Source organism: Trichogramma pretiosum, unplaced genomic scaffold (assembly GCF_000599845.2).
Source record: "Trichogramma pretiosum strain Unisexual culture from Peru unplaced genomic scaffold, Tpre_2.0 scaffold15, whole genome shotgun sequence".
In the NCBI taxonomy this organism is placed as follows: domain Eukaryota; kingdom Metazoa; phylum Arthropoda; class Insecta; order Hymenoptera; family Trichogrammatidae; genus Trichogramma; species Trichogramma pretiosum.
In genome coordinates, this window is record NW_019641686.1 from 1,722,166 (window position 1) to 1,740,083 (window position 17,918).

Below are 17,918 nucleotides of genomic sequence, written 5' to 3' on the forward strand. Positions count from 1 at the left end.
TGTTTCAAGTAATAATTGTTTGTAATATAGATATTTATTTACATACAAAACACAGCACTTTGCATTCAACTATTTGAAAGATTTGACCATAAAGTTTCAATGTTAATTTATGTCAAATTTCAACTTATTTACAAAATTTGTTTTTATATTCGTTTGTATAAAACTGCTAATCTTATAGAACGCTATATTTTTAATGTGTTGTATTATCATTAAGTAGCAATCGAAATTTTATTTATGTACATAAATAGAACGTAAAAAAAATATTTAATTTAATTTGATTAGACTCAAGTTGTCTCCGAATGAACTTCAACATCAAGTCGGAGATAGATCGATAGGCAAACTATCTTGTTGCTCAACGAGTATCGATAATGCTTCCTCGAGATTTTCAGGCAAATGATCCAAAAGCATGCGCGGCATTACCGTCAATTCCATGAATTCTTCCGGTTGCGCCCATCGCATTTCGAATTTCTTATCTTTATTTTTTTGTTTACTGCAAAATAAGGAAACAAAAATCTGTATAAGTAATCAGTTTGGGAAAAAATGCATTAATAAGCTGTGCAATTACTTTTTAAAATAGTTATACCTTTTTTTTTCTTTCACATTTGGCTTACAGCGCGCGATGTGTAAAATTTTTCCTGCGGTGTATAGTCTAACTTTTGAGTACCTTCTCCTAGAGACATCTCGTTCTAAAATAGCGATTTCCTAAAATCGAGAGGAAGGTATTGAAAAACAAGGAAATTAGTGAAATAATAATAAATTCTTGACAGTCAATGCCAAGTTTACTGTTAATGGAACTGAATTTTATAATGAAAATTAAAAATGTTATTTGAAAATTTCTGTATTACATAACAAATGATATGTATATCAAAGGTGCAAATATTAGATTTTATAAAATAAAAATACGATAGTTTGTAATCATTACCGAATGTCGCGGTGTTGTCGCTTCCGACAAAAGTGGCAATTGTCCCGGGATCGAGTTGATAGTATTGCCATTTCTCCAGGTTCTGTTGAGATCCCGGTCGGGTACACCGAATAGCATGTATCCGAAGCCATTGAGGGCAACTCTGTACTGTAATGAGATAAAAAACGAATTTGTACTCGTATTTTCGAATAAAATTTTTTTTTCCATAATCGTCGAGTTTGTCTTTATTTACTATACGCTTACCTTGGGTAGCCTGCAGGCTTGGAGAGTAATCAGCAGGGACGTGCGAAAATTCTCTATACTGTCTACACTAAGTCTCATGACTAAATCGTCGCCCAAACCCATGGACAGGACGAATTCCTCGGTAACCTTTGCGGCCTCTCGGCTGAGCAAACCAGCTGCGAGAAACATTTAAAATAGAGCGAAATTTTGACATCATCAATAGAACTCTTATATTATTATACGTACCAGGAGTTGCGAAGGCGTAAACTCGAAGGTAAGGATAACGAGGACGAATCAACGTCCCCAACAATACTGCTAGGCCGGCGCCGAGACTGTGGCCCGTGAGCGTGAGGTCGTAATGGGGGTACATTTTGAAGGCGGTCTCGAGCACCTTGTACTGATCCAGCTGCTTCAATATCACTTTGGCCCCTATTATCATTCCTCGGTGAGCCTGAAACGAAACAAAAAAAAAAGGCAAGCTCGCTCTCAAGATGTGTAATTATGTATAGAGCGCGGCGATTATTATAGAGAGGCTTTTACCATGCTGCCGGGCGGAAGTCCTTCGGGCTCGAAAGAGTCGGAGGCCGCCGCGATGTCCGTAATGATATCTCGCAGCGACAGCGAGCCTCGAATGACGACGACGATGCTCGACGTTTTGTGATCGGCCAGTACACAAAACGGTATCTGTAATATACGACGATTCAATGACGACGATGAGTCGTTTATTAAAGTGTCGAGAATCGGTTCAAACTGCACTTTTTATAGCATTACCTCGCACAAGTGATTCCTGAAGGACGCAAAGAGTATGTCCTCTTCCGAGAGTTTGGATAGGGTTTTCACGCCGGACAGACTGCACAGGCAGCAATTGTCGTCCAACACAACGTTGCGCTTTGGTCTGTGTGCATGCAACAAAGGGAATAAGATTAACTTTTCAATGAGAATTTTTTGTTATCATTGTTGTGATTGTTGTTGTTGTTGTTGTTGTTAATGTTTTTGTTATTGTTACTGTTTTTACGTAAAGATAATCGCGAGCGGAATGAAACAATTAGAGCTAAGAAAAAAAGAAGACACGAACGCTTTCTCGGGCCGTTTGCGTAATTTAAAAGCCTGAGCAACGATGATCGTCACTTTGCACACTCGCGGGCGCACATCGACTCGGCTATTATTTATATAAGAGTTCGTCTTACTGCTGTTGCACATGTAAGTGCACCGGACGTTGATAATGAATTTTCAGAATTTCCTCGAGGCCTTTTCTGCGCACTGCGCGACGATAAGACTATTTATCTAAGCGCGCACTCAACTAGCCACTGACTTGATCAATATAAGGGTTTACAGGGCTTGAAAGAAAAAACATTTTCATTCAATTTTTAGAGAGGGTTATTGAAAAATACCAAGAAAATTGACAAAAATCCTTTTCGAAAGTTGTAAAACTTTTTTTACGTACCAATGGCCCGAAAGCAACTATTTTTCTGCTACTGGGTATTGAGAAAATATATTTTCGGGACATTCGGTCGTGAAAATCGCACGTACCCTGAAACTTTTCATTTTTTTCGTGATCCCGGAGCAGTAATATCCTATTTATATTATTTTAAGCCTTTTTGAGTTATCACTTGTGCATAATGGCTGCACTAAAAATAAATTGAGAGAAGAGAAAAAAGGAATAAGTAGAGATTTCATAGAGTTTACCGAAGGCAGGAGCAACAGGTCATCTCGCGAGCGAGGCGGAAACATCCGGTGCAAGCGTGCCTGTAGAGAACGAAGAGCCAGCCGTACAGGGCGATCGACAGCTGCATGTAATGATGGGCCCACTCCAGTGACATCCAGCCCGGCGTGTCTTCGAATATTTTTCTACTGTCTGCGTCAGAAGCGTAAATTTTTCTTTTTTATTATCACGCGCTTTTTCTGTGGATCGAGAAGGCGAGAACAATGTCATTTACCCGTGGTGAACTTGGGCAGTGCGAGAATGTTGAGCCTTCGCAATTCGAGCGTTTCTCGCTTCTGTCGTACGCGCAGCAAGACGCATCCGGCCATTACGTCGGACGGCACCAGATCGGTTCCGCGAAATAGAGCGCTCAGTAGACCTGCAACGAAACAAATTAATAAATCGATAAGATTGCCAGTGTCATCGGTTCCAGTTTCCATCGAGAGTCGTATACGAGAGAATGAGCGAGAGAAAATCGCGCCGAGAGCATTTCAGTAATTCGCCCGCATTATCATAATAAGCCACGCACGTCGAGACAACATATTTTGTAATCTTCGAATCGCAGCGCGTATATATTATATTATACGTTGCGCCGCCACCGCCAAGCTGTCACGATCGGAATGCAATTGAAAATACCCATTATGCGCCGTGTGCACTTGACACGAATTTCTCGCTCGCTCGGACGCGTGCGACTTGCGCGCGTAAATAATATACAAAAATCGTGTCTATATTTTTCTTTTTTTCCTCTTTACCGGCTACGTGTTGAAAAGTCTCGCTGGCGCTCTCGTCTTGCCTCATCCACCAAAAGAACTTGAATCTGCGCAGCCAGATGCGCGAGACCTTGCCGTGATGCTCGATCGAGTCCTCGAGCTCCTTGTCCTTGAGGCCGAGCGAGCCCAGCGGATCGAAGATGAGCGCGAGGCCCAGTATCGTCAGGCCGATCAGCACCCAGTCGAAGAGCACGAGGGCCTCGACGACCCCGAGGGTGTAGTGCTCGGCCCCGCACTCGATTTCTTCGCTGAATATCCATATGGTGCCGAGGATGTTCCACGTGACCTCGAACGGCACCAGTAGGATTCTGAATTTACATTTTGATTCATTTTTAATAGACTTGTATTAAAAAAATGGCTAATTGATGTTGCCTTTATCGTTATTACTTTATTGTTAGGAGAGGCTGGACGTAGCGTCTCGCGTAAGTGTCGGCTATGGAGCCTCGCGCGCTCTGATTCACTATGAGGACGACGAGGATCGACGTTGTCGCTAAAATGACCATCTCGCCGATGAGGAAGACTCGCACGAGGTCGCCACCCGTGCGACATTTCCAAGTCTCCGGATAGTACCTCAGGCAGGCGATGCTCATCAGAATTATCCTGCAATGCACGACAAAATATGATATAATGGTAAAAAAACAATTCGTGACGTGAGTTTGTTTTCATCGGAATGATTTGATTTTTTTGTCCAGCAAGTTATACGCACATGATTCATTCTCCCAAAAATACATTATCTTAAAAGGATGAAAAGAACAATTTTTCTAAAGAGGAAAAACTTGCTGGATTTGATTTTATAATTAATTTGTTCGCCCTTGGACTTTTCATTTTTCGATCCTTTTTTAATTTTTCATCGAATATTTCTCTTTCATTCGTTATAATTATTTGCGCTCAATTTGCTATGTACTATTATAAAAATTATTTAGCAAAAAGGACAATTGGACTTTTGTGAAGTTGAGAGACAAGTCATGGAAGGGACGTTTTGTATGAAATCGTCAGTAATTAATGACAATTTTAGAATGGCAAATGATAAAATATTGTTCAATGAAAGTAACAACACTTTCAGTTTAAATTATTTTTGCATTTCCCGTCGGCTGTGCCACCAGAACAACGTACTTTTTTGAAATGAATCATATAGCAATCGAATTAAAAATCTATGGCAGCTTGAGCGAAATAGTCGAAAACCACTCACCATGTGATCCTGATGAAAAGCTCAAAAAGGCCTGGATAAACCAGGTCGTCCGTGGCAGCGAGCCATTTACGGCCAAATAGTTTAAGAGCAGGCATCTTTCTGAAAAGTAATTTGCTTATTTGATGAATACAATTTTTTACACGGTTGCGTTTCTTAGAGTAATCAAATGCAATTTTTTTGCTTTTATAAATTTTCAATTTTTTCGCAAAGTTTCACGTTACGTATTACTGTATGGTAATTCAGGCACACAATCGAATCTCGTTTGTCAATCGAGTTTTGATTGATCTGAAGTATGTATACACTCCACGAGCTCGCGCGGCGCCGACACTTGAGCCGAATATCAGTTCTATATTCAATATTATGTACATTGATCCTTTACTGCTGACTCACATAATTTTTGGGCCTATTGAGTCTTCGCACGCGTGCTCGTATTCGATGCATATCATTGAATATCGAATGGCTTCTGAACAAACATAGAATTTAGAGCTCATTCAATTTATTAACTCTTTACAAAAAACATTTAATACCAATAAATCGCTCATAATTAACATGGCTTATGGTAAAAAAAGCAATATTTTAATTTCACTCGCAAACGATAAAACATATTATATCAGGCGAATAAAACTGGAAATGCGGGAAGGAACAAAGAATATAAAAAAAACGGCGCATCGGTGCAAAAGTCGGCATTGGTATGGTTTTCGTGCCGACAGGCTCGCGTTATATTCGCGCGCTGCCCTCCGCGTGTATATAACGGCTTTCTCCACGTGCGCATTTCCATGCATCTTTTTATATGCGCTATACACCGGAAACAAACTATGTAAGCGAGCGTTACGCGCGATTTTAAGATGCTCTACTGATTTCGATTCACGCATTAGAAAATTCCATAATGATTTTGCCGCGATTCGCCTGCCTTACCATGCCTTGCCATGCGCACATTTTACATTTAAGATATACGACTCCATGAATGATTCTCGGTCAAATCGAGTGGGCCAACATTCATTTCGAAACAAGTAATTTTTCAAAATTTTTTGTTGTTGTTTTGAACAAAATCTTAGTTCATTTTTTTTATACATTATTCTAACAGAGATTTGTCAATTTAATTACTTATACTTTATATCAGGCCTTTTTCCAACCCTTTACGCTGTGGTTTTTTGGTATTTAATTAGATGCGAAAGTTTATTTTTGATCGTTTGAGAAAATATTTTATTAACATTTTTTGCCCATTCAATTTGTTCAAGTATCAGCCATATAATGGTCGTTAAAGTTACCTGTAATTTTTCGCGTGTTTATATCCGACGAAGCTTTGATTTGTCGTAAAAAAATCGAAATTAGCTTCATAACGAACGTTAATGACCAATAAGTATACAAGGTTACCCTACCATTATCGTTATCACGTGCCTTCAGTACCAATCATTTTGATTTAAATGCTTTTTACAGCACTTTTTGTCTAAGATGATTTCTAGATAATTTATTGCTCAAAAAGTATCAACTGAATGCAAATGAATTAACATACATTTCGAATAAAATGATGTATGCATGGGTCATAATAAATAAAAGAAAAAGTTGCATGAAAATTAATTTAAGTAATAAAACACTAATGAGGTACATGAGATACTAAATAAAATAATTGTAGAGTGCTTTCCTTCAGTTTTATCCTTCAATTTATCACATTGTAGCTGATGATTTTTTTGTTGTTGAAAATTTTCCTCTCATTTATTCAGAAACATCGGGTGTAATTATAATTACGTTTTTGGTAATAATTGCATCTCTTTGAATTTAAAAAAAATATAAAAAAATCTTGTCTAGACATAATAGTTTGACATTAAAGAGTAATGGGTGAGCATCAAAAAAGATTTCTCCGTACTGGCCGTGAATTTTCTCATGTTTCTCAACTTTTTCACGTACTCGATGATTGGATCAAGCCACGTTACGTTAATTAATCAAATCTTCTCTTTTCTCAATCGAGCAATACTATTTTAGTACAGTCATCGGCGTACGGTCACGCAAGGAGTGAATTTTTCGTCCCAAAAAACATTGCACGTCTATAATAACACGTACGATGGTGTTTAGCGAAAATCTGGAAAAATATTTTCGACGCTTCGAGCGCGCGCATGACGCGCGAATACCGGTAATACCCATACTATATGCATGCAATAATGAGAACCTGCCGCGGACACATGTACTACTACCGGTCGCTACACACGTACGTATGTGCATATAGCGATGCGCATTGGGTCGTGTGCACGAATCGCGTGTCCACGCGTTTACCGCTTGATAACACGTGCATTTTTTTCACTTTTTTTTCGCCCACTCACCAATTACACATGTACACGCATAGAGAAGACGCGGACAAATAATAAGCGCATTTACAAGCTAATAAAGAGCAAGCACGAAGCGATGCGCCGGTCTTTTGTGCATCGGCTGTTGTAGCAGCAGGCGAACGCAGTCGGACGAGTAGTCTCCTCGCGCATGTATATGACTATATCAAAGCTCGACATTGTGTTATAGCTATTGCGGGCACGTTCCATTAGCAATTTAAAGGTCTTATACGCGAGCCGTACATAATGCTGCAGCCACTGGGGGTTTTTTTCCTATATTTTTCGAAAGGCAGACAGTCGGATTGCTCAAGTCGTTGCGGTCGTACGCACTTTTTCGCGAAATCGATACTCGACTTGTTTGCTCGACGCATTAACAAGAAATATAAATCGCCCGAGAGGCTCGACGAGCTTCTATATAGCGCATCCACAGGCATATTCGGCCGTGAAATTTCATACATAAATTTTACCTTCCGCACGTTTTTTATTTTATTGCCCGAGTGGCAACAACAATGCGTATGCAAATGTTAAACATTAAAAATGAAAAAAAATGCAATACATCAGCTACTTGAGTTTACCTTGTTCGCTCGAATCATTTTTGCAACTGAGAGCACCTGCAATACATCGCACGCGTTTGCATTTCCCTCGGACGTCTTTCATCTCGCGCACAATCGCGACGATTAATTTTTTCACCCGATAAAAAGAGAAAGAGAGAAAGAGAGATATTATTTAGACGAAAATGCACTCGGTGCCCTGCTGTGTGCAGTCCACGCGCGCGGCTGACTGCAGTCGTGCAAAACTGCCTCGACGATCTATGGTCGCGTGGCAGCGATCTACGGATCGCGCACGTGCGCACGTGGACGCACCGATACCTTATACATCGTTTTACATGCACAACGATTTTTTCGCAACGAGCGAGCCAGGAGTGCAGCGTCCGTTGCGTTATGATACACCGTCGACGGATATTAACTTTTCACTCGTACATTTTTCTCTCGATCTGCTCTGGCGCTGTACTGCAATAATACGCACGCACTCGGATTTTTCACGCACGTACATAGAAGAGGTTTGATTCGGACTCCTCGCTCGCTCGCATACGATGAATAATTCGCCTGACATGCTCGTCTCCAATTGTAAATTGAGAAACGCGCTGCTGCGATTGGTGCATGTATAGCGTATATGCCCTTGCCGAGACAGCGTTTATATACTATGAATATATTGACCAAGCGCAATAATCGGGGATTTTCACTTTCTTCTTTCATTAACTAACTAAAATTATGTAAGCTTTTAATTTAAAGGCGGATTAAACTAATTTTATTGTCACTCGTGGATAGCATACATACATAAATGCGCGAATAACAACGAGAGCTTGTCGCGATCGATAATAGGCTCAATCTCTCGGCGGTAAGACAGCCAATCCTGAGTATTGCACTGCGTGCGAATCAATTATTTAACAGCTACTGGTTTTGCGTACTGCTCTCAGACGTCGTCGTCGTCGTGCTATATGAGTGATTCTGACTAACTTTTAAAATAACGCCTAAAAAAATTTTTGATGAAAAATTTAGCGGCACAGTATCCAGAATGAATTTTTCTTGAATATTATCAACAAAGAATCCCAAAAATAACTTTGGGCTTTATTTTCCTCCATAGTCCATTTGGGAAACCCGATTTAAATGTGGGTCAAAATAAAACTTCTTCAAATTTTCGAATGACACCGATCTAGATGCGCTTTTGATATGTTATAGTACATGGTAAAAAAATCCTAAAGCCAAAATTTTACTCCCCATCCCCCCCTCCTACCCCCTCCACCCCTATAAACGTCCATTCTTTATTTATATTCATTCTGAAGCCCTGAAGTAATTAAAAAATCTGAAAAAATTCATAATAGTACATATCAACAAAACTAAGCACCTTGAATTTCTTCAGATTTTTCGAGGGCTTCAGGCCTTCAGATAAAATAATTAAAAATTTGGAAAATTTATATACGGCGATACGAGCCAATATCAAACTCGAAAATTTTTTTCTCTGTTTTATGCATTGAAAAACATGACCTTAAATTTCTTTGGATTTTTTCAAGTTTCCTTATGCACTTTTTGAAGCGAAAAAACCCCTTTTTCTTTCATGTGTTTTCATGTGACATTACTTATATCATCCCGCACATAATTATCTACGTAGGCGAATTGCGTAGTCATTATAAATGAATTAAATGTAAAATTTTTTTTTTACGGCCTTGCCCTTGATGATATAGCAAAATTTTTTAAATAAAAAAAGAAAGTGTGTGAAAAAAAATTATTTGTTGAATAATTTATTTATTCATGATAAGAAAAAAATTTTTCATGAAAAAAAATATATTTATAAAAATTTTTCATGAAAAAAAAAATTTTTTATAAAAATTGTTTATAAATTTCCCATGAAAAAAATTTTTTTTATAAATTAATTAATTTATTCATAGTAGAAAAAAATTTCATGAAAAAAAAATTTTTTTCAAAAATTTTTAAGTGATTAACGCAGGATTATCGAATGTTCAATCCAGCGTACAATTCTTATTAAATAAGGGACAGAGTTCTGGTTGGGCTCATTTTGTTCGTCTTTTCCAGCCCTTTTTAAACATGTATACAGATATAAAAAAAAACAATAGTCCATTGTAAAAAATGAAAATGTATAAAAAAAGCTAAAAGTTCAAATAATCCAGTACGCGCGGAAAACATTCTGGGAAATTTCCAATTTAGGAGGATCAAGTTCAGGTCACAAATTTTTCTAAAGTATGTGAATAAAGGAAGGTAACATGATAATTTCAGATCATTTGGTTAATAGTCCATTTTTTAAGAAGCTATCGAAAATTTATTTTATTCGCAGTACGTTTTTTGACTCAAGAGTAAAATCGATTTTCAAACGTGCGATACAAAAAGGACGGGCCACCAAAACGCTCAAAAATAAAAGTGTAGATCTCTCAAGTCTTCTTAAAGACCCTGATAAAATTTCAGAACTGTGCATGGTAAATTACCTGACTTACACATCAGTACGTGCAATTTTAAAAGTTAGTCAGAAACACTCATATATGTTATTATGGCATAATATGTCCATACGTCAAACGATCTACACGCATGCAACGCGTCGACTGCAGCGATAAATGTATATATATAGGCTGATCTATGGCCGATATTTCGTCGAGCGACAAAAAGAGCAATGGACGCGAAATTATTTCTTTGGCGTGTGTGTGTGCCTCTACACGGCTTCCGCATACTTGCGCACGAGCCGCGTGTCGTTGGCTTTTAATGCGACGCGATCAAACTTTTAATTAGACTTGTTTACTTTTGCATTCTCGTGTGCGTTACCTTTTAATACCTGCCTTTAACTCTGTGTGTGTGTGTGTGTGTGTGTGCGTGTGTCCGTCTGTGCGGTTCATGTTTCGCAGTGAGCGGGTCAAATTGACCCGTTGCACTGCCTGAGATACGTAATATCTCGTATACGTTCGTTTTTTTTTCTGGCATCCGCAGAAATTTTCCCAAATGTCGGTCAATTCTTTTGCGTCACCTCGCGCGTGGACTTTACCCATTATCATATTCAAGTATGAAAAAAAAATGAAAAAAATAAGTAAATAATGTGCGACCTTTGTGAAATTATTAAGATGATAATGAACAACAACTCGTTGTTCGAGTCCACACAACGCGTTAATTTTAATTTCTGGTAGGCACATCATAATGGCTTTAAAGCTCATCCAAGGTGAGCTCATTAAAGCTAATGACGCGACCAACGCGCGCTCGCCATCGTTTTATTATATTGCAAGGAAGTGACCGAAAGTATCTTCGACCTCCTCTGCCGCGTGTACTGCTTCAATACGTCTCGGTGCAGCGGCGCATATAATCGAGCTTTTGTTCGCCGATCACAGTTGTATTATATTATATGGGCATGAGCTCGATTAACAAGCACGATGTTTTTCCGCTGCAACGCGACGAGCATTACGGATTTTGCCGCATGGAAAATTTTTCGTTTTATAAAGACTGTCGTCTACGGCAAGGATGCCTGTAGCTCTTGAAATATTTTTATGAAACGCTTTTAATTTTCTCTTTCGAGACGACTCGCGGGAACAGCAGTAGCAGCAGATTTCATGCGACATTCCAAAACGACGGAAATCGGACCGAAAAAAAGCTTGCTCGCAGCGATTGAAATCTCTTCATTAAGATTTGGTAAATAATTCGGCTAAATATACGCACATGTGCATGTGTACGATATAGTATACGTCTTAGGTGTGGTGAATCTTCATGCGCGGAGAAAGTGCGACTGTGCGTCGTCCGACTAAACAAGTATATAGGGGACACATTTGAGTATACATCTCGTATTTATAAGTGAAAGTTTGCGAATTGGGCACGAGCAGCGCCTATGTATGTGTGAGCATCGTATACGCCTAGATTATGTGCGATATGTGCGCTGTCTTGGCTGCACAGATTATTTAATCTACCGCGTGTCTAGAGCAGTGCAGCGCTCGATCGAGTCGTAATGTGAGATTCGAAAGACACGATGTTATAATACTAAACGCAAGAATAATAATAAGATGAATAAATGGTTGATTGATCGTGCTGGATATCCAAAACAATCTTGATGCTGACAAAATGTTTTATTTTTTTTAATTTGACCCAAGCAACACGACGTTTGACGTAATGCACCGAGGCTATCACGTCGAAATGTGCGTCATCACAATTTACGTTCAGCCCTAAACTCATGGGCGGCTAACCGCAATTCAAAATTAACATTATAACTCAGGTTTTATACAGTCTACAAGGGCAATGTACCCTGAGGTATGTGATAGAGCGATCGTATTCTCGAACAATAAGCGTTGGAGAACTTACCCACATCCTCATTCGGGATGTCAACAACGTAGCTCGTCGATTTATTGCCTGTGTCGCGGTAGCCGACCTTGATGTCGTCTTCGCCGTCGTCGTCGTCGTCGTCGTCGTCTTCGATATAGGCGAATAATATTATAAGACTGACCATACGGAATTCCGAGTATAATATGTACGATCGATCCAAGGTTAAGGAACTTTTTTTAATTCACGAAAAAAAGAGAAGTTAAAAATACACGATGAAAGAGCGAATATTTAAAAAAAAGTTGTAGCCTATACGTATCCCACAGATTTTTTGTCGAATTGACTCCCATTTTTGTCGACTTTTATGTATCGTTTCGATCTGATTTGTCAATATCAATAGACTATATTATAATATACCGTTGGTCGAATTGGTTTGAACCCTCAAAATTAGCATATACTTGAAACAAGTTATATTCCTCCTACCGATATCAATTTTTAACTTTCATTTGACAAACGTTGATACAAAACTATTACTTAAAATCTATGACGAAAGAAAAACTGTCAAAAATTAAAACACCCTAGATCGTGTTATGTATTTTATGTAAACGTCGCATTTATAAATAAAAAAAAACTTGTGTGTGTGTTATGTTGCAAACGATCACGGTAATTTCTTGCCGTGCGAACCGAAGAGCTGTTGCTGCTGCTGTGACGTGAAATTGAATTTCGAAAAGTGCAAATCTGGCATTAAACATATATGATTGCAGTCTCCGATGGGGGAAAAAATGCGCAAGCCGCAAGAAAAATTTCGAACGACACAGCAGCAGCAGCAGCAGCAGCAGCAGCACTCGTTTGCGCGTATTATATATACGCAGAAATCGCGTGATCGATACAAGCGCATACGTGCATGCGTACAATAGATGCGAGGATATACACGCTCGTTTTTGGCGGTCAGTAGTCCACATAATGCACACGACCAAGTGTCAACATCGTTGGAGAGTCGACCGAGCGATCGATCCTCTCTCGCCATAATAATTATTACCGACACTTACTGAATAGCCCGCGAATGATGTATAATTTTCTCACGATATATGCGTGCCTAATGATGCGTTATGGCCACCTTCTTACGCTATATTACCGTATACCGTTGCTCTCCCATATCGTGCGTGTCGTTCTTCGCGTCAATATAAAAAAAAAAGTATCATTTTCATAATCGAGTTCAACTGCGAAATATAGATTTTTTCCGTCGAGACACGCGCGCGGCAACGAGTGTGAAAGGTCTCGCGATCGTTGACGACCAACGTCAATGATTTTGCACCTGTTGATATCATTCAACACATAATACGTTGAGTTTTTCGCATGTGCATCAATCACGGCTCTTGCGCTCGTAAACGTCGTCGCGCTCATTATAACGTAGCCGAGCTATATGGCGCGTTTTCCGTCTAATTCTGCCGAGCGGCCGCCAATCCGCGCGACTGCATGCATATGTTTGCGTCTACGTACGAAACGACGATTCGACGCAAAAAAAATTGTACTCGGATATAATATGAATAAATCGTTTTTATTTCAGATTTATAACACCGGTCCGAGAAGAGAGAGAGAGAGAAACTAAAGGTATAAAAAAGATGTTTGGCATGACAACGCAGGTTGTCGCGTATAAATAAGCGCGAACATTATTTTCCATCATGTACGAGCTAGACGCGGAGACTTTTTTCTCAATCTCCCTCCACGCGGAGGTTTCCTTCTTTTTTGAATTGCATCGCGAGCGCAGCGCAAACTCGCTACGTTTATATTCTCTACGACGATTGCACGAATCGGGAATGCGCGACTGGCCATCGTCCTTCTGTCGTTCTTGTTATTGTTGTTGTTTTTGTTGCTTTTGTTGCTGCGTTGCATTATTTCGGTTGCAAAAATTCGATCATCAATATAAAACGCTCGATATCCGAGGCTATTATAACGATCGCGTGTATATATATCGTACGCGTAAGTGGCCCGATGAGCAAAAAAGTTTATTAGCCCAATGATGATGGCACTAATTTTGTCGTTCGTGGATAAAAAAACAAAAACAGCTGATCATTTTTTACATTCGTTTTTTGCTGACATACATCTCTTTCTCTCTCTTTCTTCTCGCACAGCGTCTATATCGCAGTCGATTATGGAAATGCAAATCGTTTGTACATAGTCGTTTGGTCTCCCAATTAAATCTCCTCGAGATACATAGAGCCGCCGCTGCTGCTGCTGCTGCTGTGCGTTTCATTACCCAAGCAACTATTCGGGCATATTTCGCGATTAATGCTAATGCAGCGCTCTTATATTAAAGCGCGCCAATTCGTCATTTATAAAACTACGGTAAAATCACTGGCCTACATATCCATGCGCAATGTTGTTCTATATATCTATACATATTGCACGGTCGTACTCGCGGCAGCAGCGGCTGCTGCACCGCAAAGAGAAAGCCGCTCACCTGATCGTGCGCCTGTGTCTTTCTGCTGCTGCTGTATATAGTAGTAGTATGTACTATACTGTTACAGGCTGCTGCTGTTGTTGCCCAGAGAGTTTTTGCACTTCAGGGACGACAACTGTGGCTGCCGCCACCGATGCTGCTGCTGCTACTGCTGCTCGCGTAAGGACGACCAGTTGGTCGGGAGACGACACCGAGCTGTTGACACTTATTGTTCCTTATCCCGGAAGTCGTGGTACGGCCTTTTGTGCAACGCATCGGCCCGAGTACAAGCGACGGAGCGCAGTAGCTCGATTCGCTTCTTCTACGAGTAGCCGCGTCGAGTTGCTCGATCCGCATCCTCTCTGCCTATGACACGGTGCGCGGGCGGCGTTGATTTACTCTCGCGTCTCTGCAGCTGCCTCGATCTGCACCTCTCGATCTTCGGGTCTCCTTCGGGGAAGATTATTACCAGACATTATATCGAGCGATAAATTTTTTTCATTACAAAAAAGAAGATAGAACAAAGATATGATTTGACAGTGACAAATGCAACGTTTTTTTTGGTCAAGTGCGAGTTTGATACGATCAATGAACATTGCCTCCGTTTCTTGGACTCCGACGAAAAATCTATCCCCATACAGAACACCAGCCAATGTCGCATTCTCGTGAATGAAAATGGGACCAATTCGTTTACTGTACAGGTGGGAAACGCGAAAAAAATCGACCATGTTATACACGCGGCTTTTGAATGACAATCGGCGGCATCGACAGTGCGTAACATATAAAACGCACGCATCGATACGTATCGATTACATTGAAAAATATCTATGAATGCGGAACGTACCCGGGTCTCGTCGTAATTCGTGCCAATGATTCGCATCGATCGATCAAAAGACAATCGGGCGTCTCGGTACGGCAGAGTTCCTGTTCCTGCAGCTGTCGATGGATCCGCGATTTACGCCACTTACTGAATTAGCATCGTCAGGACAGCTGATGATAAACAAACTTTGACGAATCTGAGCACGTGCCAAATCAATTGGTCCCCCCGACAAGTGAAAAATGTCTTTATTACGACGCAACAGTAAAAAAATTGAGGGTCTCGTCCGAGAGGTTCCGTGTATACTCGTATATCTCTCTCATGCATGCATAGGTCCACACTCAGTCACATAAACACACACACATGTAAATATGTGTACATATAGTCCGAGAGACACAACGACGACGATGGAAACTCGAGTCGGTACATAGTACGTATACGTACGTATGTATGCGCAACTCGTTCACCTTCGCTCGATAACCACACGCGGTCAAGCGGCCGCCACTTGCACACGAGCACACGAGCGCGAACGAACGTATATAATAATATATAAAATCTCGCACTCCTGGAACAGGTAGTTGATGTATTTCGTACGCGTGCACTGCGCGTAAAAGCTGCGAGATTCAACTCGCGCGGGGCTGACAGCAGAAACTACACATTCGGCTACTTGTGCTCAACTATATGCACGCGCTCTATACGACCGAGGAACAAGAGTGCAGCCCAGATCGAGGCAGCGCAGCGAGTCCGCGCGATCGCGAATCCGCACACTGCGCGTACACGAGTGTAGGTAAGTATTATAGACGCGAATCTTCCGTCCGCTCGGCTGGGACTCTGGCCGGAGACTGGCCGCGGGACTTTCCCCTCGTTCGCGCGCCAACTCCACGCTCTGTATGTGTGCGGCTCTGCGAATATATATACATGTACACGATACACATAGTGTACGAAGGCTCGTGGCTGCGCGACGGCACTCGGCCGTTGCTCCATTAGCGGGAGGACTCGCGTGCCGATTTTATACCTACGACTTGTGTTACGAGTTGTGTATAGCATACATTTACGTATGCATATGAGCCATGCAGTGGAGAGCGAGATGAGTCGACAAGAGGAGAGGCAACTCCACGTGTAGCGCGAGCGAGCTACCAAGCAAGGCAACGACGCAATCTCTTATCACCGGCGAAATCTGGATCCTCTCTTTCATGGACACTGCAGGAATCACTCGCACCTACGGATAGCGGCCTGTGCAAACGCAGAGGAGCGCGATGTCGTATCTCTTCTCAGACCACGATTTACGCATTACGCGAGATCGCGCGCGTTTGATTTGTTTGTTTTGATGTAGCTGCATGAATGAGATTACTCTACTTATCGATTGACTCGAATCTTTTAATGATCGTTCTGATGTTGCGCGCATGCGACGATCGCCGGCGTCTACGCACGACAGTGACGCGCACGCAAGCACGTCTTTACAATAAAAATTAAAATGCAGCCATCTCATCAGCCACGAGTTTCTTTTTTCTTCTTTTTTTTACAAGAAACGCCACAATATCGAAGCCATGAATGCGTATACTCTCTTTTTTTTCACTTTAGCTGACGCATTGACGTGACGAGCTCGTTCGATTATTTACGAGAAAAGGATATACTTGCGTATATTCGTATTTAATCCTCCTCAAGCTGGTCCCGAATTTGTCAACTAAACCTTGAGGTAGGACGAGCAAATCTTACAGTATTATGCAATAGCCGCCTGTATGTACCTACCTTAAGGGTCACGAAGAATTAATGTTCGTGGTTCATGGTTACGCATTGGATTTTTTTCAATGCATCATGTGCGCGTATAAATAATATTATGTCTTGCATATCAGCGAAAATTTCGTTGAAGAATAAAGTGTAATATCAATTTGCGTCAATTGAGAATATGGCATTTGTGCTTATAATACGCTGCAATACGTACCTCGTGGTTAAGGAAAAATCTCTGCTGAAGGTCACTGGAAGAAAAAAATGATTAAAAATACGATTTAATGAGTAAATATTTCCAGTGAGCCTAAATTACCTCAAACTTTTTGCTTACTGCTATTTTTTCCAGTTTAACCCATTAAAGACCAAAATGCTCGATTTTTTTGTTGGTTTTCGCAGCGATTTTTTTTGTAGTTTGAGGCCTCCAAAAAGTTTCGTATGGACCTATTTCGATGTAAAATTTAATGTCCTTTCAGAAACTGAGCTCAAAATGTCGAATCTTTGCGTAATAAAAAAGTTGTGGCTACTTATACGAAAAAAAACGTAAAATTTTTTGCAAAAAAATCAAGTTTTTGATTTTTTTTACCGTGTTACCGTTAGGGAATCAAAATGAGTTATGTTTTATATGAATATAAGTTATTTTTTGTTTGAAGTAGTGGTTCGAAAATTCCATGAAAATTCCCTGAGATACTTTGATGGTCGTGATCACCCCTGATCATATATATATCGTGATTACCTAACGGTAACATGGTGAAAAAAAATCAAAAACTTGATTTTTTGCAAAAAATTTTACGTTTTTTTTCGTATAAGTAGCCATAACTTTTTTATTACGCAAAGAATCGAAATTCTGAAAGGACATTAAATTTTACATCAAAATAGGTCCATGAGAAACTTTTTGGAGGCCTCAAACTACAAAAAAAAATCGCTGCGAAAACCAACAAAAAAATCAAGCAGTTTGGTCGTTAATGGGTTAAGACGTATCGGAAAGGTTTCGTTACTTGAAAACAAAGTTTA

General features: G+C 40.3%; 1 protein-coding gene across 4 annotated transcripts; it reads right to left on the reverse strand.

The window, feature by feature from the left end:
- Positions 1 to 15: 15 nt before the first annotated feature.
- On the reverse strand, positions 16 to 16,036 carry LOC106650183 (sn1-specific diacylglycerol lipase beta-like). 4 transcript variants are annotated; one of them, XM_014368075.2, is made up of 14 exons: positions 15,207 to 16,035; positions 14,384 to 14,812; positions 4,806 to 4,904; positions 4,004 to 4,216; positions 3,599 to 3,924; positions 3,082 to 3,225; positions 2,831 to 2,999; positions 1,916 to 2,039; positions 1,685 to 1,828; positions 1,391 to 1,595; positions 1,166 to 1,320; positions 923 to 1,069; positions 584 to 702; positions 16 to 490 (listed from the first exon to the last, which is right to left on the reverse strand). In XM_014368075.2, exons 3-14 carry the CDS (start codon positions 4,898 to 4,900, stop codon positions 313 to 315), a joined length of 2,019 nt encoding a protein of 672 aa, XP_014223561.1. In that variant the 5' UTR covers positions 4,901 to 4,904; positions 14,384 to 14,812; positions 15,207 to 16,035; the 3' UTR covers positions 16 to 312. The 4 variants fall into 4 exon arrangements, with proteins under 4 accessions (XP_014223561.1, XP_014223562.1, XP_023316994.1 ...); XM_014368076.1 differs by lacking the exon at positions 15,207 to 16,035 and having other exon boundaries at positions 14,384 to 15,195; XM_023461226.1 differs by lacking the exons at positions 14,384 to 14,812; positions 15,207 to 16,035 and adding an exon at positions 11,965 to 12,042.
- Positions 16,037 to 17,918: the final 1,882 nt, after the last annotated feature.

Coding starts and splice junctions, on each gene's coding strand:
- LOC106650183 (XM_014368075.2), bottom strand. CDS start 4,900: ATGCCTGCTCTTAAACTATTTGGCCGTAAATGGCTCGCTGCCACGGAC. Junction 3,226..3,598: donor GACTTTTCAACACGTAGCCG/GTAAAGAGGAAA, acceptor GTTTCGTTGCAG/GTCTACTGAGCGCTCTATTT. Junction 1,596..1,684: donor GACTTCCGCCCGGCAGCATG/GTAAAAGCCTCT, acceptor GTTTCGTTTCAG/GCTCACCGAGGAATGATAAT.